Source organism: Orcinus orca, chromosome 1 (assembly GCF_937001465.1).
Source record: "Orcinus orca chromosome 1, mOrcOrc1.1, whole genome shotgun sequence".
NCBI lineage: Eukaryota > Metazoa > Chordata > Mammalia > Artiodactyla > Delphinidae > Orcinus > Orcinus orca.
Window position 1 is genome coordinate 27,146,071 of NC_064559.1, and position 20,629 is coordinate 27,166,699.

At 36.2% G+C, this 20,629-nt stretch overlaps 1 protein-coding gene across 11 annotated transcripts in view; it reads right to left on the bottom strand.

The window, feature by feature from the left end:
- The window catches only part of KCNT2 (potassium sodium-activated channel subfamily T member 2), a 413,914-nt gene that overhangs the window by 97,910 nt on the left and 295,375 nt on the right, over positions 1-20,629 (bottom strand). For all 11 annotated transcript variants that reach the window (XR_007476555.1, XM_049708188.1, XM_033415453.2 and 8 more), the window contains 3 exons: positions 10,932-11,081; positions 9,324-9,553; positions 1,917-2,130 (listed from right to left, as the gene is read on the bottom strand). Coding sequence is in view for 10 of the 11 variants with exons in the window: in XM_049708188.1 (XP_049564145.1) it covers positions 1,917-2,130; positions 9,324-9,553; positions 10,932-11,081 (594 nt within the window). In the remaining variant the exon portion in view is untranslated. The remainder of the gene's footprint in view (positions 1-1,916; positions 2,131-9,323; positions 9,554-10,931; positions 11,082-20,629) is intronic.

Consider the following 20,629-nt stretch of genomic DNA (forward strand, 5'->3'; position numbering starts at 1 on the left):
GCTTAAATATTATCAAATATTAAATATTTGATATTTATTTTAAAATTTATTTATTTTGAAATTTATTTTATTTTGTGGAGTATGTTTGTAAGATTTACTGGGATTTATTTTATTTAATTATTTTGATATTTATTTTGAAATTTATTTTAACGCTTAAATATTATGAAAGATGCTCAGTTTATTTGCTGACTTTATAAATATAGTCACATTATGGTTGTAAAATTTTCAAAATGAAACTATCAAAAAGTAGCAGCACAAATGAAAATTAAGAAATAAAAGAAAATTTAGTAGAGGCAAAGTTATTTTATCCAATATGAAAGCTCTTTTTTGATAAAGAAAATTTATCTTTCAAACCAAGAACTTTCAAATCTAGTTATTCCAGACATCATTAGCTAGGATGGTAAAATGGAGAACATTTTGCAAATTTAGAAGTTGATAGCCTCCCACTATTACTTCGACATCTTTTTCATTTTTCTAGATATAAAAAAAAAATCCACCTCAGTTTTTTCAGTACATGTAAAGAAAGAATTTGTATCACACCACACAACACCATTTCTAGAAATATACTGGTGGTCCAACCTCTTCTTCCTGTCAAATATTTCATAAATCTATTTGAGTATTATTAATTTCTTGGAGAGTGGACTTGTCTTCTGTGGGTATGTGTTAAGTTTCTTGTAATAAATATTTAAAAGTGTGAAGGATTAACAGAAGGATTTTTCTAAGTTTCAATTATATTTCAGTTCATTTTAGTTCAATTCAACATTGATTGAACTTCTATTATATGAAAAATATTAGAAGTGTTTGAATGATGTTACCTTTGCCACTACAACCAATACTACACCAAATAGTATTTAATACTCATTGAATGCTTACTCTGCACAAACCATTGTCCTAAGCACATTACTCTATTACCTCAATTAATCTTCATATGAACACTATTTACAGATAAAGCATCGTGGGTCAGAAGATTTAATCAAAGTCACTGGCACACAACCAGTATAAGGTAGAACTGCCATGGGACACAAATTCCTTCAGACTCCACTGTCAAGACTGTTGAACACTGTGCTTTCCTCATGAAATGCCAACAGGGCTTCACTGGTGGCGCAGTGGTTGAGAGTCCACCTGCCGATGCAGGGGACACGGGTTCGTGCCCCCGTCCGGGAAGATCCCACATGCCGCAGAGCGGCTGGGCCCGTGAGCCATGGCCGCTGAGCCTGCGCGTCCGGAGCCTGTGCTCCGCAACGGGGGAGGCCACAACAGTGAGAGGCCCGTGTACCGCAAAAAAAAAAAAAAAAAAAAAAAAGAAATGCCAACATAATATACGACAAGTAAACAAACTCTACTGTAGGCTAAAATGTGATTAATAGCTTAAACATTGATACTATCTGTTATGGAATCTTAGTAAAGAGAACTAGTACTTCCTTTATTCATTCATTCAAAATATTATTGATGTATCCTGAATAAAAATGATTGCTGAATGCTGAAATAAGAGAAGCTTAATGGAAGAAGCTGCATTACATGTCATTGAATAATTGATTGAACTTCAATATGGAAGTGAAAAAATAAATTAGAGGTAGAAGGTACATTATAATTCAACAAAATCATATAATTATGAAAATACAAACTGTATCCTTAAAGAAAAATATGTAAAATATGATATAGGTTATATCATGGAAATGCTGATTTACCTATTTTTTTCTTTAAGGATAAAGGATAATATAGAGAAAAATGAGGCTGTCAATAGCTGTTGAAGCCAGAAATTTGAGGACTTAGGTTACTTTATCATCAAGAGAGATACTGGCTAATAGAAAGGGTGTTTTGGTAGAAGCATGTAGGATTGATTCTAGGATGTCCAGAAGGGAAGGATATTAGTTTTTCATGGCAAGCACAAATCCCAGTACATCTTACAAACATACTCCACATTTGAGGACATTTCTTCATCTGGTGTAGTTTCATCTTCTGATTGATCACTTAGAAGATCGCATGTTTGAAGTGATGACGTATCTGCAACCTCTAAAACGGGAGCAATGCTGGGTCTTCTGACTTCTTTGTTTCCTTCTGAAGGAAGAGACAGGGTAGGGCCACTTGCTGACCTACAGCTTGTGTCTTGCAAGTCTATGGCCACAGTACCTGGAACAATGAGACATGAAAATCCATCAAAGCATTTGCCACTTAACCTATAGGACCTGTCAATCATTTAATGATCAAAGTGAGATGAAATACAGCCAGAATAACCAGGAAATATATGATATACTGTTTATCCTTTAATCTCAAAGATTATTTATTTCTTTTTAATATGGGTATTTTTGCCCGCATGGATAAAAAAATTTCTGTATTTGTGCAAAAGTGTATTTGCTGCAACCAGCTCTATAGTATGAAACATAAGATTTGTGAAATCCTGAAATACTTAGAAATTTCAGTTAAAAAAATACCTTGTTTCCATTTATATTTATTTAAAATTAATGAAAAAAATTTAGGCCATTTGCATTTTGTGGGTTTCTCATTATATCTTTTTCCCCCATTTTGTTATCTTTCTCTTACTGATTTATAACCGCTTTTTTACATTAGAATCATTAATGTTTATGTTTATTCAGCAAATATTTATTAAGTACTCTGTGTGGCAAGCACTAGTCTAGGCACTTGAGATATGCAAGGAAGAAGGCAGACAAGGTTTCTACACATACGGATTTATCTTTAAGATAATCAAGTGGACAGAGAAGTGAAAAAAGTAATTCCTGATAACGCTAAATACCATGCAGAAAATAAAACAGAATTATGTGATACGGAATAGTGGGGATGGGAAGCGGGAGGAGGGATGAGTTTTTCACTAGGCGATGACAAGGGCTACTATGAAATCATGACATTTGATTTTTTTGACCTAAAAGAAAATCATGAGCACAGGAGCCACGGAAATACCTTGGGGCAATAAGAAGAGCGAATCCAAATAGCTTAAGGCTTTTGAATTCTTGGGATACTCAAGGAATAGTAAGCGGAAGAAACGACTTCCTTTGAGATTTTAAATTAACATTTAAAAACTAGTCTAAACATCAGTCTATGGAAAGTGGATGTCCCTCCCCTTCTGGTAGAAATAATCCAATCTAACGGATAACTGCCTCCATATTTTACGATAACTCACTTCATGTATGCTTTTATGGATAGCCAGTCATCCTTCTGAAAGCCCTTAGTCCTCATTTCGTCTCATTCTTCGAAGCAACTATTAAAACACTCTCCACTTCCTTCAGACTTCTGTCTGACCTTGCCACCTTCTTCACTATAACAGCCTGAGTTTGTAAAGGGGGGGAAAAAACCTCATGGGCTTTGGCATCTCAATGTTTCTGAGTGTGAAAGTTGATAGAAACAAGAGACTGGGGAGAATATCTGGGTATTCCTCAACATTGAAATGTGGGAGGTCAGGTTTTAGAGGCTAGTACCTCTTCATATACTATACACAACACTCAGATTAGAGGGAGGGGTGGGCTGGTGTGTCTACAGTCAACAGGGAAGACTCCTGCGAGGGGCCTGTAAGAATATGTCTAGAGCTGCTGTGCCCGAGGAAAGGACGTGATGACCAGCAGTCAGCAATTCCAGTATCTGAGCAGAGACAAAGGTGGTTGGCATCAGAAGCTGTACACTTGGCCACTGTTTTAGCACCATAAATAAGGATTAATTTATAATTCAATCTATCTTAGAGGTGAGATGGGGATCTTAGAAAAACTGAGATTGACTTTTCCACTAATCAGGTGACTGGATCTGATCAAACATGAAATTTTATAAGGTTGATTTATCGAAATAAAGCCATATGATATGATTTGCATCTTAATACTATTAATCCAAATCCGTATTTATGACGTTTATCCCCTGCAGATGACCACGTCGTCTAATTCAGAGAGAAAAGAGAAGTTACGGCAGAAGAAATCCTTCAACTTCTTCAAGCAAATGAACATGAGAGTTTCACCAGACATTTTTTTTTCCCCTCATTTACGTTTGGAATGAAACAGACATACCTCCATTTATGTAAAACTAAGCCCTACTCTTGCGGTGGGGATAAGTCCCCACCTGCTTCCTAAGGAACCATGTTCTCTGAATTCCACCCCCTCCCAAATATGTCTCCACATCACCTCCAGTTACCTCTTCACCATCTTCCTGACCAACACAGGAAATGTGGTCTCTCCCTGACAATTCTGCCAACACTGAAATCTGTCACCAAGCTGGGCTTGGGGGATATGACCAAGAGAAAGTCAGAATTTAGCAGAGGGAAGACACAATTTTAGAAAGCAGTCACAGTTACAGAAACAAGCTCTTCTTTGAATCCTTCCTTCCCCTAAAAAAACCTGGCTCTTCTCCGACATCTTTCCCTGCAGTTCTGAAGGCTGCAACACCTAAAGAGATGTCTGTGTTTTGGAAGTGGGGAGATACCCTCAATGTTCTCACTGCCTCTTTCAGACCATTTTCCTTTCATCACCTATAATACCCCAGCTCTGTACCCAGTATCTTTCACTATATTCTTTGTTCAGTCCTGTGTCTGTCATCCCACGTAGTGTTGTTTTTTTTTTAATTGAAGTACTGCTAACATTATATTAGTTTTATATTAATTTCAGGTGTACACATAGTGATTCCATGCTTTTTTTATAGACTATACTCCACTAATGGCCTTTTCTCCCATCATTCCTTAGCCATTCACTTTCACGGTCATACCCTAGATTTTATAATTACTATTGATTACACATAAGCTCTATTTCTGGCATCTCATTCTTTGATACTTATTGTCACCTCTTCTCTTGCCAGCTCCCTCCTTTTTGATTCCCACTGGAACTATAATCTATTAAATTCACTAGCTTTTCAGTCTCCTTCAACCAACAGATGTCTTTTCACTTCCTTACCTAAGTTAAGTTCCATGGTCCATCACTGTACTCATTCTCTTACCTATACTCCTGATTAACTTGCCCTTCTCACTTTCTTGCACATCTACCATTGCCACCAAGTCTTTTCTTTGCACTCTTTTTCAGCACAACTTTTTCAGAGTCGTCTAGACCTAGTTTCTCTACATTGTCTTCTGCCATTCTGTCATAAAGCCCTCTGACCTGGTATTCTCCACTACCACGTCATTGAAAGGGCTGTTATCAAGGCAAAGAACACTGTTTTGCTAAATTCAATGGCCAGTTCTCAGTTCTCATGTTATTTGACCTACTAGCAGCATCAGACATGGCTGGTAACTCCACCCTCTGCATACACTTGATTCATTTGGATCCCAGGACAGGACACTCATCTGGTTTCCCTGCTACCTTGTAGTAGCTCCTTCTTCGTCTCCTTTGCTGGTTTCTTCCCATCATCCTGATATTAATATTGACGTGCTGCAGGATTTGGTCCTTTGTCTTTATCCCTTTTCTGCCCACAATCGTTTTCTCAATGATCTTGTTCAGTCTCATGGCTTTAAATATAATACATAAGCTCAGGAATCCAAAATTTACTTTTTCAGCATACACCTCTCTCCTGAACTCTAGACTCTTACCTCTTTTTTTTTTTTTTTTTTTGCGGTACATGGGCCTGTCACTGTTGTGCCCTCTCCCGTTGCGGAGTACAGGCTCCGGATGCGCAGGCTCAGAGGCCATGGCTCACAGGCCCAGCCGCTCCGCAGCACATGGGATCCTCCCGGACCGGGGCACGAACCCGTGTCCCCTGCATCGGCAGGCGGACTCTCAACCACTGCGCCACCAGGGAAGCCCCTAATCTCTCGTTTGACATCTTCCTCTCAATGTCTAACAGATATTTGAAATTCACTGTGTCCCAAACTGAACTCTGTATCTCCCCTGGCTCCCACTAAACCTTTACTCCCCCACCCTCATTGATGGCCGTTCCCTTTTTCCTGCTGCTTATATGAAAAACCTTGAGTTCTTTACACTTCTCTTTTTCTTACAGTTCACTTCCCATTCAGCAGCAAATCCTGGCTCCTCTACCTTCACAGTATACACAGAATTTTTTTTTCTTTTTTACCAATGCCACTTGAAAATACACTGGATCCTTGACCTAAAGCATCTATTCTCAACAGCAGCCAAAGTGATTGTGTTAAAACGGAGTTCAGCACAGGTGAGATCACGCTGTTCCTCTGCTTAGAACTTTATCGTGACTCCCACTTCACTCAGAGTAGAAGCTACCACTCTTACATTGACTTAAAAAGCCCAACATGATCTGACCTCTTTTTACCTTTTCCCTCTCATCTCCTGTACTCTTACCATCAAATCATCATGTTTGAGTCACGAAGGCCTCTTCTATGTTTTCAAATTAATTTTTATTGGTGTATAGTTGCTTTACAATGTGTGTTAGTTTCTGCTGTACAGCAAAGTGAATCAGCTGTACGTATACATATATCTCCTATTTTTTAGACTTCCTTCCCACTTAGGTCACCACAGAGCACTGAATAGAGTTCCCTGTGCTATACAGTAGGTTCTCATTAGTTATCTGTTTTATACATAGTATCAATAGTGTATATATGTCAATCCCAATCTCCCAATTCTTCCCACCACCCCCCCTTCCCCCTTGGTATCCATACGTTTGTTCTCTACGTCTGTGTCTCTGTTTCTGCTTTGCAAATAAGATCATGTGCATCATTTTTCTAGATTCCACATGTATGCGATAATATACGACATCTGTTTTTCTCTTTCTGACTTACTTCACTCTGTATGACACTCTCTAGGTCCATCCACGTCTCTACATATGACCCAATTTTGTTCCATTTTATGGCTGAGTAATATTCCATTGTATACGAGGGCCTCCTTACTGTTCCTGGAGCACATCGGTCAGGCTCCTACTCCTACTTTAGGGCCTTTGTACTGGCTATTATCCCTGAAGGAATGTTCTTCTTTCAGACAATCACAGGGATAATTCCCTCATTTTCTTCAAGTATTTTCTCAAATGTCACCTTTTCCATGAGGCCTACAATCCACTCAAAAATCCAGTTCTCCCAAAATTCATACGCACTTTTACTAGCTCTGTTTTCTTCTCTCTTTTATCTTACTACTCATCACCTTCTAACATACTAAATAATTTACTTTTAATTTTTTTATATATGTTATCTATTGCAAGTCTTCCCCATGATAGAATGTTAGCTCTGGGAGCTAGGGATCTCTGTCTGCTTGTTCTCTAATCACAAATACTTATAAGAGTTCCTGGCACACACTAGGTACTCAATAAGTAATTCTTGTATATGTGAAAGAAATGAATAGAACTGCTATGGAAGAGAAATAATGTTATATCAATGACAATCAGATTTACTTAACAAAGTCCAAGCAGGGCCAGGAAATATGCCTCAGAGGGGGTGATATTGGGACTGAGATGCAAAGGATTAGAAGTAGTTACATAGGAAAGTTGGGGGCTGAGGAGTAAATGCCGTCCAAAGAAACAAAGCATTAAGGTCCACTGGTGAAAAACCATTAGGGAAGATTGAAATGAATTAATATGATGGGGGCTTAGGAGAGCAATTGAAGAGATGATGAAAAACCATTAGTGAAGACTGAAAGAAATTTAGTATGATTGGGAATTAAGAAAGCAATTGAAGGGATGGTAAAATGTGGGACTAAAAATATAAGAAAGAATCATTAAAAAAAAAAACTTAGTAAAGTGACAGTGTAATTTATCTTCTAAATTAAGATATTCCTGAGAGTCAAAGTAGAGTTCTGTTAATAACGACACCAGGAAAATGTATATAAACCGGTACTGTCCTGGGAAAACTGGGATTATCTCATGTAAAAAAGAGGTTTTGATCATCCAATTATAAGCCATGCTATAAAATTTAGACTTTTTTTCCAATGGCTCATAGGAAGCAATTAAAAAGATTAATGCAGGAGAATGACTATAACATGTAAACATTATTACTCTGGTTGCAAGGTGGAGGACAGTGTAGGGCAGCAAGGCCGGAGGCGTGCAGAAAAGATTGGGGGGATGATGCTGCAGTGGAGAGAAAGGAAGAGGGAGGTTCAGACTGACCACACTGATAGCACTGAGAATGGACACAGAAATGAATGACATTAGGGGCTACTTAATGATCAGATTTAGTAGAATTCAGTGAATTATGAAGTATAAGAGGAGAGGAATCGTAAAAGTCAGACTTGTGGCATTACCAATCAGAGGAGGATGATGTCCCATTTGTTTTTAGCAAAAAAAAAAAGGAGGTGGAAATGGTTTTGAATGAGGGGGGAAAGATTAGTTCAATTTGAATATGCCGCGTCGGTTTTTCCTGTAGGCACTCAGATAGAAATAACCCACGGACAGTTGAATATATTGTTGTGAAGAGAGGTTTAAGGTAATGATTTAGGTAAGGGAAGCATCAATTTATGGAGGACAGTTGAATCTCTGAGATCAGATGTGACTATTTAGGGAAAATGAATGTACAGGATGCAGAGGAAAAGCACTAGAGCATTTTAAGAACTGTCACACGCTGCGAAGATGTCCACTGGATTTAGTGACAAAGAGGAGAGTGGTGGCCTTGCCAGAGGAGTTTCAGTAATATAATGATTGCAGATTTCAGACTAAACTGGTAGAGACGTGAGGGAACGATAAGATTTCAAACTGTCAACCGCAGACAGCTCTTTAGAGGAATTTATCTGTGAAAATGATGTCGTAACATGAGGTCCAGAAGTGTGTGTGTGTGTGTGTGTGTGTGTGTGTAGAGAGGTGAAGTCAGAGAGAGAGACAGAGGGAGGGAGGAGAGAATGAACCAGGGATTTTGAAAAAAAAAAAAAAATTTAGGTAATGAGGATGAATAAAAGACTGAAGTCCCTAAGGGGGAAATGGAGAAGGGTCCATGGCATAAGTGAATGCATTTATACTAAAATATTAGAAGTTAAAAGAAGAAACTCATTTTCCTTGTGATAGAAACGAAATGCTTATAGGTGTGTAGGTGGTTTGGTGGCAAAATTTAAAGGAAATTCTTATTTGTCTGAATCTTTTTTTTTTTAATTTCTGTGTCACAGAAGCCAAGTTCTATGATGAGAATTAGATGGATAGGAGAGTTTTGAGAAAAATGGAGAGCATTTGAAAGAACCACTACTGATAACTGAATAGAGAACTGACAAAGAAATACAGAAGTGTCAGGTGCTTATATACTAATCAGATATATGAAATCATCGTTAGAAGTTTTGAATTAGCTTAATTTCTTACCAATTTAACAGATTAGAAATTTTGTTCTGTAATACTTAGCTATACCAAGTTTGTAATACACACAAGTATGTTTTAAATTTGGCTTTGGAATTTTAAGAAAAATTAAAGTATATTTATTATTCTTTTCAAAGAAAGAGACTAATGATATTTCCAAATGTATTTATACTTACCCATGCTGGCAATTATGCTATGTACAGGTAATCTAGATGGTCCATGATAAAATGACCTTGATACATTGCTTTTTTTCTGATGGTCGTGGTTTTTAAATGCTGAATTCTCTTCTTTGGTAATATTAATATAGAAACATATATCTGTAGCACTCATAATATATCGAGGACCTGGATTCAGCAAAATGTTTTTATTATCCTCCCTCCTAATCCCAATCAAGCAGACACCAAACCTTAATTTAAAAAAGAAAATAAAAGAGTTTAAGGGTTAAATTCAGCAATTAGTTGTTTGTTTTTAAAGTTCACATATGTAAGAAAATAATTAAACTATTATAAGGCAGAGAAAAATTAAAACCTCAAATAAGAACATTTGAAAGCTTGAAAAGATCCTAAAAGTTCAAGGCTCTTGTTTTTAAAGGAAAAAAAAAAAACAACTATGTCCTTAGTGTGTTGTGAAATCAATTTAGTTAATTAAGACTATATATGTTTTTTAATAAAAAAGAATGGAATAAAAGATAATAGAAATATCAGAGTACATATCATTTAGTAAGGGTAAGAGTTTTATTGTAAATTTTGTGTGTGTGTACTGGGTCTTACCATAAAATGTATACCTTAATTTGGTCAAAAAAGATAAAACAGTATTTCTTACTTTGGTCAAAAAAGTTTGACAGCCATTGGCTTAGGGGAGAGGAAGAAACTTACTCAAGGTCACAAGAGAAAGAATTAGGGTCCCTAAATTTATTTTTGTTCTGTTTTGAATTTTAGAAAAAAATTTAGAAAAAAAAATTAAATAGCATTGAATAGGTACACAACTTAATTAGGAGAAATAATAACCACTAAATGTAACAGGTGTTACTTAACATTTCTTATATACTTTTTCAGGTTATGTTCCAAACACAAAACCTTCTGAATATTTTTATCTCATTATGTCTTACAGTGTTACAAATAAATCAAACTTAAAAATATTTTTTAAATATAAAAAAAGTATATAAACAGAATCATGTTGGGAATTAAAGTAGAATACTTTAGATATTAGATTACTGGAATATACTAGATTATTACAAATCTTAAAAATGTTATATTAATATTTTATAATACTAATAATATATTATTTTCATGTTAGACATACTTTTTATTTCTTAAGTAAAGAATTTCTCTCAAAAAGAACAAAAATAATAATGTTCTATGTTTGAATTGGAAGGTACTATCATTTATTTTTTAACTTATTTTTCTGGACAAAGCAAGTTTTAAAAAAATGTCTAGCTTTTATAAATGTTATTTTTACTTTGTTTAAATTTTTAATCACCACTTTAAAATTTAGATTTATAAAGGAGATTCATTTTCATGTGAATTTTTACAGGATTAAAATATTTTTAAAGATAAATTAAAAGATACTAAAGTCAATATTCTTACTAAGTTATATGATACACCCAAGAATCTTAACTCGTAGAGACCATACCAAAGGCCAGAATTCAAATGTCTCAATAATTATGTCAAAAATTCAAGAATAATTGCAACTTATGAGCACCAATATGGGTTATATTATGGAAAACTGTGTTTAAAGGTATGACTGATTAATATTTTAATTCCACTCTGGAAGCAGAAACATACTTTTTGTGTGCATGGAAAGAAGCATAGGTGAAGCTCTTTCCTTCATATTCAGCAAAAAATGTACTTTCTTCCAAAACGATGTGGTACACTTCATTCCCAGAGCATCTGCCGTACATCTTCTGCCATTGTTCTGGCGATTGCTGGCCTTCTCTGCAACAAAAGCATACACACATACACACAGAGAGAGACAAACAGTGAATGTGGTTCAAAAAACAGTCCTTGTCATACATAATCTGGAGTTTTCCAACTGTAAGAATGGACAAGCACAGTTCAAAGAAGTTATCTGTGTGGTGCTCAAAATGATGACACGATTTACAAAGAGTTGCTATAAAAATTTCGAAACTAACACAACATAGAAGCTTGAGAGATGGCAAATTTTTAAAAAGTAGAAGGTTTTCACAATCCAGTTAATAAAAGCATTTATTGTGATCATGAACCAGTGAGCTATAGCATCTGATTTTTAGTCTTTGTTTATGTATATCATGTCATGCACGACCTATATATAATACTTGTCTTATAGTCTCAGTAATACAGCCCACTTCATCCCCTTTATGATACCTGCTTGGCTCCTGTATGTAACTGACTTCGCTTTGTATTTAAAATTATGAATACATACATCTCAAATTATCAGTTTGATTTTATAGAAAACATACTCTTAATTTCTATCCATATCATAGCAATGGATTTCTTCCAATTGTGTATCAGTTAAGAAAAGATACTTCTTTGTGATAAAAGTAAGGATCTCCAAAAGAGATTACCAGAAGTATTTTTTAAAAGAATATAAGTTTATCACAGAAAGTGCAGTTTCCTTTTTATTCTAGAATATTCTGCTCAGTGAGTTTGGAAATTTATTAAAAACTCAACTTATGACAAAATTTATTGTGAATATACAATTATGATTTTTCCCATTTTGTACAATAAATTCCATTTACTTTTGGTGAATAAAGTTAATGAACTCTGTAAGTACAACAAATGAACCTTCTAGAAGAAAAGAGATGAATTTATAGAAATCAAAATATTTCATCATAACCTCTGTAGCTTCTGGATGGATTAAAGCAGACAAGTCATATTTATCATATTTTAAACTCTGAGTTTTGTCTGAAAACATTATAAAACATTTATAAACATTTTCAAAGTGTCAATAAATTTTTAAAAACCCATATATTTTCCAGGTATGTTTCACTTGCACTTCATTCCTTCTTAAGGATGTTTAAGGGTTAAGAGTCTGAGCCTTGGAGTCTGACTGCCTGATGTGAACCCTAACTCTGCAATCTTGGGTGAGTTATTTAACTTCTCTGTGATACTTTACTTCTGTAAAAAACATTATCAGTCTCACTGGGTTGGAGAAAATGCAGTAAATCAAGTAAATCATTTAGCAGATGTTGGGAACACAGTAATCTTCAGTAAATGTTAGCATCCATTATTATTTTGCTGTTATATCTTCCTCATTGCTGAATTCGGGAGCCACTTTCAACATTCCTAGTCACAATATGAACAATATTGCTCTTAAAATCTTCACCCTTTCTTCTGTAATGTTAACATATTTTTGAAACTAGGAAAATAAAACAAAACACATTTGACTATTGACTATATATGGCTACACCTAACTACTACTTCCTAAGAATGATTGTTCTTGGTGGAGAAAACTCTTCCTTTGGCCAACAGAAATAAAACTATTTTTGGTAGGTAACATATTGCTACTTGGCAAGATAGTACTTGGCAAAGATAGAATTCGTTTAAAGGGCTGAAAATGTAAGAGAAGGTGCCAGTAATTCATCAGGGTTTGTTTGTCATCCAAAAGGCCTCATGGGGTCAAATAATTGTCACATAAGGGCACTAAAAGCTATTCAAGAGAATCACAAATCTAATTCCAGCAGCTGAAATGGAAATACAATATGGTAACTTGGAAGGAAACAGAGAAGGACGGGGTCAGACAAGGACAGCTCTGATGAATTTCCTTAAATCTCTTGCTGGTTCCATGCTATTTTATACTGGCACCTTTTTACCAAACATCTTTAATGAATCTCTAAATTCAGCTAATTGTAAATATATAATTCTTTTTGCTTTCACTTCATGTTAATTACTTGAGAAATGTTGGAAATGAGCAACTCCATCTACTACTAATGGGTATGTCCAAGTCTCACTTATTAATTCCTACATGAAATATTTATTGAGCACGTGGGAGGCGGCAAGAAAAGTTCTAGATTTCTAGGCGATGACAATTGATAAAAAGGGCAGACCTACTTTCTTTCTTGAATCCTTTAGTGGAGGAAAACTGACAATACAGAAAATTATGTGTTGGAAGTGATAAGTGGTGGGGGGAAAAATAAAGCAGAGAGGGAAATCGTTTTCAGGGGTGGATTGGAGTATAAATAGTATGACTGAGGAAGACCTCGCTGAGAGAATGCCATTTAAGTAAAAATCTTGAAATGGATGAGAGAGGTAGTCACAGGGGAGAAGACTGTTTCTGGCAGAAGCAGCAGCAAGTGCTTCCCTGAGGCAGGGGGATGCCTGGTATGGCTGAGGAGAAGCAAGGAAGCCAGTTTGGCTGAGGTTGAGGAAGGAGGAGAAAAGGAGGCCAGAGAAGTAACTGGCAGGGAGACAGGTCATGAAGGGATTTCTAAAATCTTACTACTTTGACCTTTATAGGGAAAATTTGCAAAAGATTCTGACTTATACTTTGCAAAAATCCCTCTGGTCATTGTCCTGAGAATAGACTGAAGCAGCAGCAATGAGCAGTGAGGAGTTTATTGCAATGATTTAGCAAGAAGATGATGGCTTGGACCAGGTGAGATCCTGGGTGTGTTCTGCAAGTGGACCTGAAAGTATCTGCTGATGGAAGAGAAAAATAAAAATAAACACCTTAAGTGCCCATGGCCATCAGAAATATGAAAATTAAATGAATAAATATCCATACAGATAAAAGTGAAAATGTAAGTACTAATGCTTATAAAGCACCATGGGGAAATCTCAAATACGAAATGTTAAAAGGATTAAGTAGCGCTAGGTGGCTCATTTAGTTAACCAGGTCCTAGGGAAGAAGACACATAAATCAGAGATAGTATATGTGGGCTTCACAAACATGTGGAATGTTTATTTTTTCTAAATTTGGAATGCTAGGTTCATGGATGCTCATAATAATATTCTTATACCTTTGAATAGCTGAAATATTTTCTAACAAATAAAAACTAAAATGCATCACCAAAGTGAAAACACAAACCAGGGCTAGTAGTAAGGATTTTAAGCTTTTTGTTGTTATATTTTTCACTGCTACCTTTCAAGGCAGCATTACAGGCTGCCCTATACAAGGCCTCCCTGCTTACCAACATTTTGAGACTAACATTTTATTTAGGCAGAAAGTAATATTTTCCCCTCTTACTATGAGGAATGTATCAACAATTTTTTTCCAAAAAGCTACCCAGTTTTTCAATTTATTGAATAGTCCATCTTTTCACACCCTGGTTTAAAATAACTCCCCTATCAAACACCAAATTCCTGTTGCCTACGGGCCTCGATCTCAACTTTCTAGTTGGTCAAATTGACTTGCCTCTACCCATTACCTAACACTACCTAGGTCGACTATTGTAGCTATAAAATTGTTTCAAAATACATCAGGATAATCCCTCTCGTTATTATTCTCCTTCAAAAATTTTCTTGCTATTCTTGTCTCTTCATTTTTCCATACGAACTTAAAATCAGCTGGTTTACTTCAAAAAGAATACCTTTGATATGATTATTGGGATGATTAATAAATTTGGGTGAAATTGACAGCCTTGTGATATTGACAATCTTCATTTGTATGTTTATTACTTGTCTATTTCTTCCACCATCTCTCACTCATCCTGCAGCAGAATGTAAGCACCAGAACTTCTCAGTCCATTGTCTATCCTGATCTCTGTGGGATCTCCAGTAAATAGAACATCTTCTAGAATACAGTGAATGTTCAAAAAATGTTTGTTTAATGACAGCATTTAATTCTTCTGACAATCTGTGAGATGCATGCTAGTATTATGCCCATCACACAGATAAAGAAACTGAGGCTCAATGGTTTCAAGTCTTTGGTCTTGCCAGCATGGACAGACCAAAGAATTCAACCCAGGCAGTCTGGCTACAAACACTGCCCCTTACTCCGAAGCTTCAGTTCTGAGTAACTCCAATATTTAGTGTGAATGTGTAGCTGTTCTATTACTTTTCTTCAGGATACTAGAATGTGAGAGCCAAATTTTCCTTTTACCCTTATTAATAATACAAGGCATTTTATAGCCTGTAGATTTGTAAAAAAACAAAAACAAAATAAAAAACTTCTGATTTGTCTTCAACTTACCATTCTACCCGAATTTTCCTTTGTCTTTTCCCACTTTACGTATCTGGGGAGACTTAATTCAAGATTATTTTTGAATGAGAGGAAATGTATCATATAAATAAATAATATATTTCCAAATATTTTATACAAGAGAATTCTTTAGTTCTACCACTTAAGTAGCTCGTAAGTAGCACTTACCTATTTCTCCACCATCCACTCTTACACTCCTAAAAACTGTGCTAACCCATCTCCTAGCTTCCTTGCTTCCTGTGTTGATTGGTGCTACATTAGGAGTGAATTTCAAAATCTCAAATCACTTCATGTCACTCTCCTGCTGAAAATAGTTAAAGGGCTTCCTCCTTCCATTTGAAAAAGGTGAACTTTCTTACCATCATTACAAAGCCCTCCTGACCTATGCCATGCCTGTCTTCCAAATTTCAAATATCATTCCTGTGTCGTTTCTCTTGAGTTCTCCAGCCATGAGCAGTCTTTAATTTCCCCTGAAGAAGAGACTCTCTTATCTTGGTCTTCTCACAATGCTGTTCTTTCTTCCTCCTACGCCTTCCTCGTTCCTGGACCCACAGCTCAGGCATTACTCTCTCAGCTGTGCAGTGGTGTACTTCCTTCATGATATTATAACACTAAATTGTATTAACTAATCCTTAATGTCTTGCTTCCCTGTGAAATAGGCCCCATGAGGAAAGGGATCATGTCCTGTTTACCACTGTATCTCTGAGACAAGACATCTGTTCTGACACAGAGTAACTGCTTAATAAATGTTTTGTTAAGTGAACAAAGAATAACCTAACAATGTTCTTCATGCTCAGTTACTAAATGTTCTGCTTTTCTAATCATATAATTCCTTTCTCCTTCACCAGAATCATGTTTTAGGTCTCACCAATTACTTTCCCCATGATGAATTTGCTGTTAGAATGCGAGGAGGACCTTCACTGAGTTTCGTAATCATAAATGGATATGAAATGAACTTAACCTCAGCAGCAGTAAACAACACAAAAGATATTAAGGCTAAAAAAGCAAAGAATGGAAAGCTCCGTGAAAAGCCCTTTTAAAAAGACTTACTATGTGTTTACACTAATCAAATGAACATTTAGGGAAAATAGTTGGCTTGTGCATTTAATTCCTGTTAACCTCGAAGTAAACCCCAACCTGTAAAGTAGGATAGCCCGTAGTCTATTTCATACACTTTCGAGGCTGCTCTACCATATTGACTGGTAATTAAATAGTAATCAATTCTTCCTAGGCAGGTTTAGGTACACCTTTATTTTCAAAATAATGGCTGCTCCAGCTGTTTGTAAAGGTGTTAGTAGGAAAAGAAAGAAGGAAGAAGAGGAATATGAAAAGAAAATATTCTACTAAGAAAGTAAAGGAAGTACAGAATGAACGTGTATGCTCAGTACTTGAATCTCTTTAGATCTCTATTTGCCCTGAATAAAGGGTAATGCTGTGAAATCCATGCATCCAATACCATCGTCATGAGAGCCTTAGAAAAATGTCAGTGGGCAGCTTAGAAGGAAAAGAAGCTTGTGCCTGCTCTTGTCTGCATTTTAAACCCTTAACAAAGGTCTTAGTGAGAAAAATATTTGGGAAAAAAAAAAAAGGAAAGTGTAAGGACAGGTGATAGAGAATTGTTTATGAGAAAACAAACAAACAAACAAATGTCCGTTGAAGTAAATTACAACTTCCATGTTAAAATCTTCATGACCTTGTAGCCTTCAGCCATGCTCTGTCAAATTTCCATCCCTGTCCTATAATAATAATGTCTTGGGCAGATTCCACTTCTTTCAAATCATGTTCAGTTATTAAAAAACCCAATCCCATCTGATTTGAAACTCCAATCTTCCCAGGTCAGGCTAATTCTCCCTGGAATGCTGATGCTTAGAAGTGACTCTAACTGGTCAGCAATGGCCTCTGTGAAGGTGTCTTGTAGAGACATGTGAACATACTTTGTAGGGTATGAGGGGTGGGCCTCTGGGCACCATCACTGGGAAGCAAGAAACTCTCTTTCTCTCTATCTCACCTACTTCCCAGCAACACATCCCATCCACCCTATGGCTGCTTGGGTTTCCTCACCTTGTAGGCAGAACCCTTAGATGGGGTACCACAGAGAGAGAGTGCAAATCTTTTTAAGCCATCAGCTGTGCTGCTGGAAACCCAAGCATGGGAGGGAAGGTTCTGCCATCTCTCTCTCTCAAATTCTTTTTTCTTCATGTTCAAATAATCACAGAAAACTACATACGCAGATGTCCAACTAGGGAACGAATTGCTAGTTCCCACTTCCTGCAGATACTCCACGAGTATTAGGTCATTTTTTGGACTTCACTTCATGAGGCTGGGGGTAGGTGCAAAAACACTGCTGCACTACTGGTTCCCTCTCTGATCTTCTCTTTCTACAGAAAGGTGGGGAGATTAGAAAATGGGATAGTTGACTCTTTTTCCTCCTTGGTTTTAGGTTATGGTCACCAATCCTGGGACAACATGAAAAGTCCCTCTCATGACCATAAAAGGCCAAACAGTGGGCAGTGACCCAATTCCTGGAAATCTCTGCCCCTTCCCCAAAATAGTTGTAATAATTCTCCCACTAATGAGCCTATGAAATTACCCAGCCCATAAAGAACCAACCACCCCATATTTCAGGGCCTCTTTCACTCTCTGAGATGGACCACATTCTATCTATGGAATTCTGTCTCTAAATAAACCTGCTTTCACTTTAAAAAAAATAAATAAATAAAAATAAAATAAAAATTTAAGAAAAGGTATGTTCGTTCTATCCTGTTTATTGTTCCCAAGTTAGAAATATCATTTGCTCCAGTTAACTTTTCAATGGTGCATAAATTAAATTTGACAACTGATTTTATTTTTCTTTCAAATGCAAGTTGAACATCCCTTGTTAACCCACGATTACACTTTCAAGGCAAATGGGTTTTTATTGCCGGAGAGCAAATTAACTCCCATACAGTCTCCTGTGCTTCAACACGACCAACCAGTTGGAACAGGACTGTCAGCTAATAAGTGCTTGGGTCTGCAATTTGCAGAAACGTGCTTCATACAGGCCTCTGAATGCAGTAAAAGAATCTGACATGGTTTTGGTTTTCAAAATTTCCCTACATCAGGGCTTCCCTGGTGGCGCTGTGGTTGATAGTCCCCCTGCCGATGCAGGGGACACGGGTTCGTGCCCCGGTCCGGGAAGATCCCACATGCCGCGGAGCGGCTGGACCCGTGAGCCATGGCCGCTGAGCCTGAGCGTCCGGAGCCTGTGCTCCGCAACGGGAGAGGCCACAACAGTGAGAGGCTCGCGTACCGCAAAAAAAAAAAAAAAAAAAAAATTCCCCCACATCAAATTTTCCCAAAAGGAGAAAATAAGAATCTAACTGGAATTTCCTGTTCCAGATACAATACCTTGAAGTCTTATTATACTGCACTCTCTGTTCCTATTTCAGGAATGTACTGAATGACCCTGCTCAGTAATGTGGTTTGCATTTTTTTAAAAACAGCATACAAGCTTATTTGATGGACAATGCCCTATTTTTATGAAGATGTATGTTTTTGTAAAACTCAAACTAATAACTTTTAGAAGGTAAAATTTGAATTTTACTTTCATATTTTCTTTGTGTATTTAAAGATGCCACCAAACTAAAGGTAAACTCAAGAAGTGTAGGCAGGCATTACTGCCTTCAAGATTGTACAATGAAATTATTAGTGCAAATCCATCTCTTCTACAATATTATATCTGTCATTTTAAACACCTCTGCATCGTAATTATTGGATTTAGTTTTGCTAGTACATTTTGTTCTCTTCAATCCTAAATAAGGCATTTAAATATACAAAAAATGGTTAGTTTCACATTCACCAAAATTGACACAGATTGCCAAATTAGTTGCTTTTATATACTTATTTTTATTACCAAACTAAATTATTTTCACATCAATGGGAATAAAGAACATATTGTCACAAGGTATCTTTGGTATAAAATCCATTCTTCAAAATGTAATAAAAGGCTTTACATATAACTGGAGGAAATCTTTGCCTTAGGAAAAGGTGTCATTTAAATTTATACTTGCAGAGTTACATAAGATAAAATTTCCTTATGATGTTTTATTTTAAACATAAGAAAATCTATTTATTACCTCATTATACTAGATTGAAAGTAGATGTAAAAAGTCTAAAACAAGTGACCCAAAGGTTTTAATATAACTGAAATTAACATATTTTATTTAATTCCATACTCTAGTAGTTCACCAATTTAATGTCAGCTTGGTTCCAGATAATTGTTTATATTCTTTACAGGAGCCTCTCTGAAAACATACATGAATTACATTAATTCACAATTGTCCCAAGCTTTTACTTTATTTAAAAATTAAGATATTTAAATGGTATTCCAATTCCCTTTACTATTAATGTCAGGAATCTACAGTGAACACTGCAAGTAAAAGAAATGATTTTGACAAATTGTAGCCTGTGTCATTGAAAACATAATTGTAATTTATGGAATGGAAAGGGCATATTAGAGTAGACGGAAACTTCCACTACAGGTGAGGCTACAAAAGAGAAAACTAACACAGAACTTTGGATGAATGTTTATTCTTGCTGGTCTGGGGATCGATCTGACACACAAATTGGATTATCTTACCTAGAAAGAAAAGTAGTCAAGAACTCTAAGTAGAGGAGGTAATAAAACTCAAGATTAAGTAATAAAACTCAAGATTAAGCTGAACTTTCCCCAGCTTTTTATGGTATCAGACATCAAAATAAAAACCTGAGTCCTAACATTAAAACCATGTGGAGGATGATAATCAATTTTCAGCCACTAGATGGAACCAGAAAGCTGTTTGCCATTCTCAGGATAAGAAAAATTGCTGTGAAAGTGAGGAGAGTACAGAAATGCTATACAACTTTCAAGCATTCTTAATAGTGAACATAAACAGTGAACACCCTTTTGAAAGAGATTTCAAAGAGAAATGAAATAAAGCTCCACCGTTAAATCTGAAAGGCTGATTGCACATGAAAGTGGCCCAAACTCACTACCCTTAAAGTTTGTTCTTCAAAAATTCTAGTGTGGTTTTCTGAAGTACTCACTTAACTCAAGAAGCCACCTAATTATCACACACACAAATCCTAAAATTCTGTGAAGACTTTTCACCTGCTTCTTAAACTGTCAGGTGAAAAATAAATTCATCTCTCATAATGACACTGAATTCTCAGCTCTTTAATTCCATTATTAAATAATTCGTATCCCACTGATTTTAAACTGTTCTCCTTTAGCATTAATAAAAATCCATAGCGAAGGTGTACCTTCCCCCTCTCTCTCTCAGAACACAGCCTGCTTGCTTATGAATAAGTACCATACGCTTAGCTTATGGTCGAGTGCTCCGTGCTC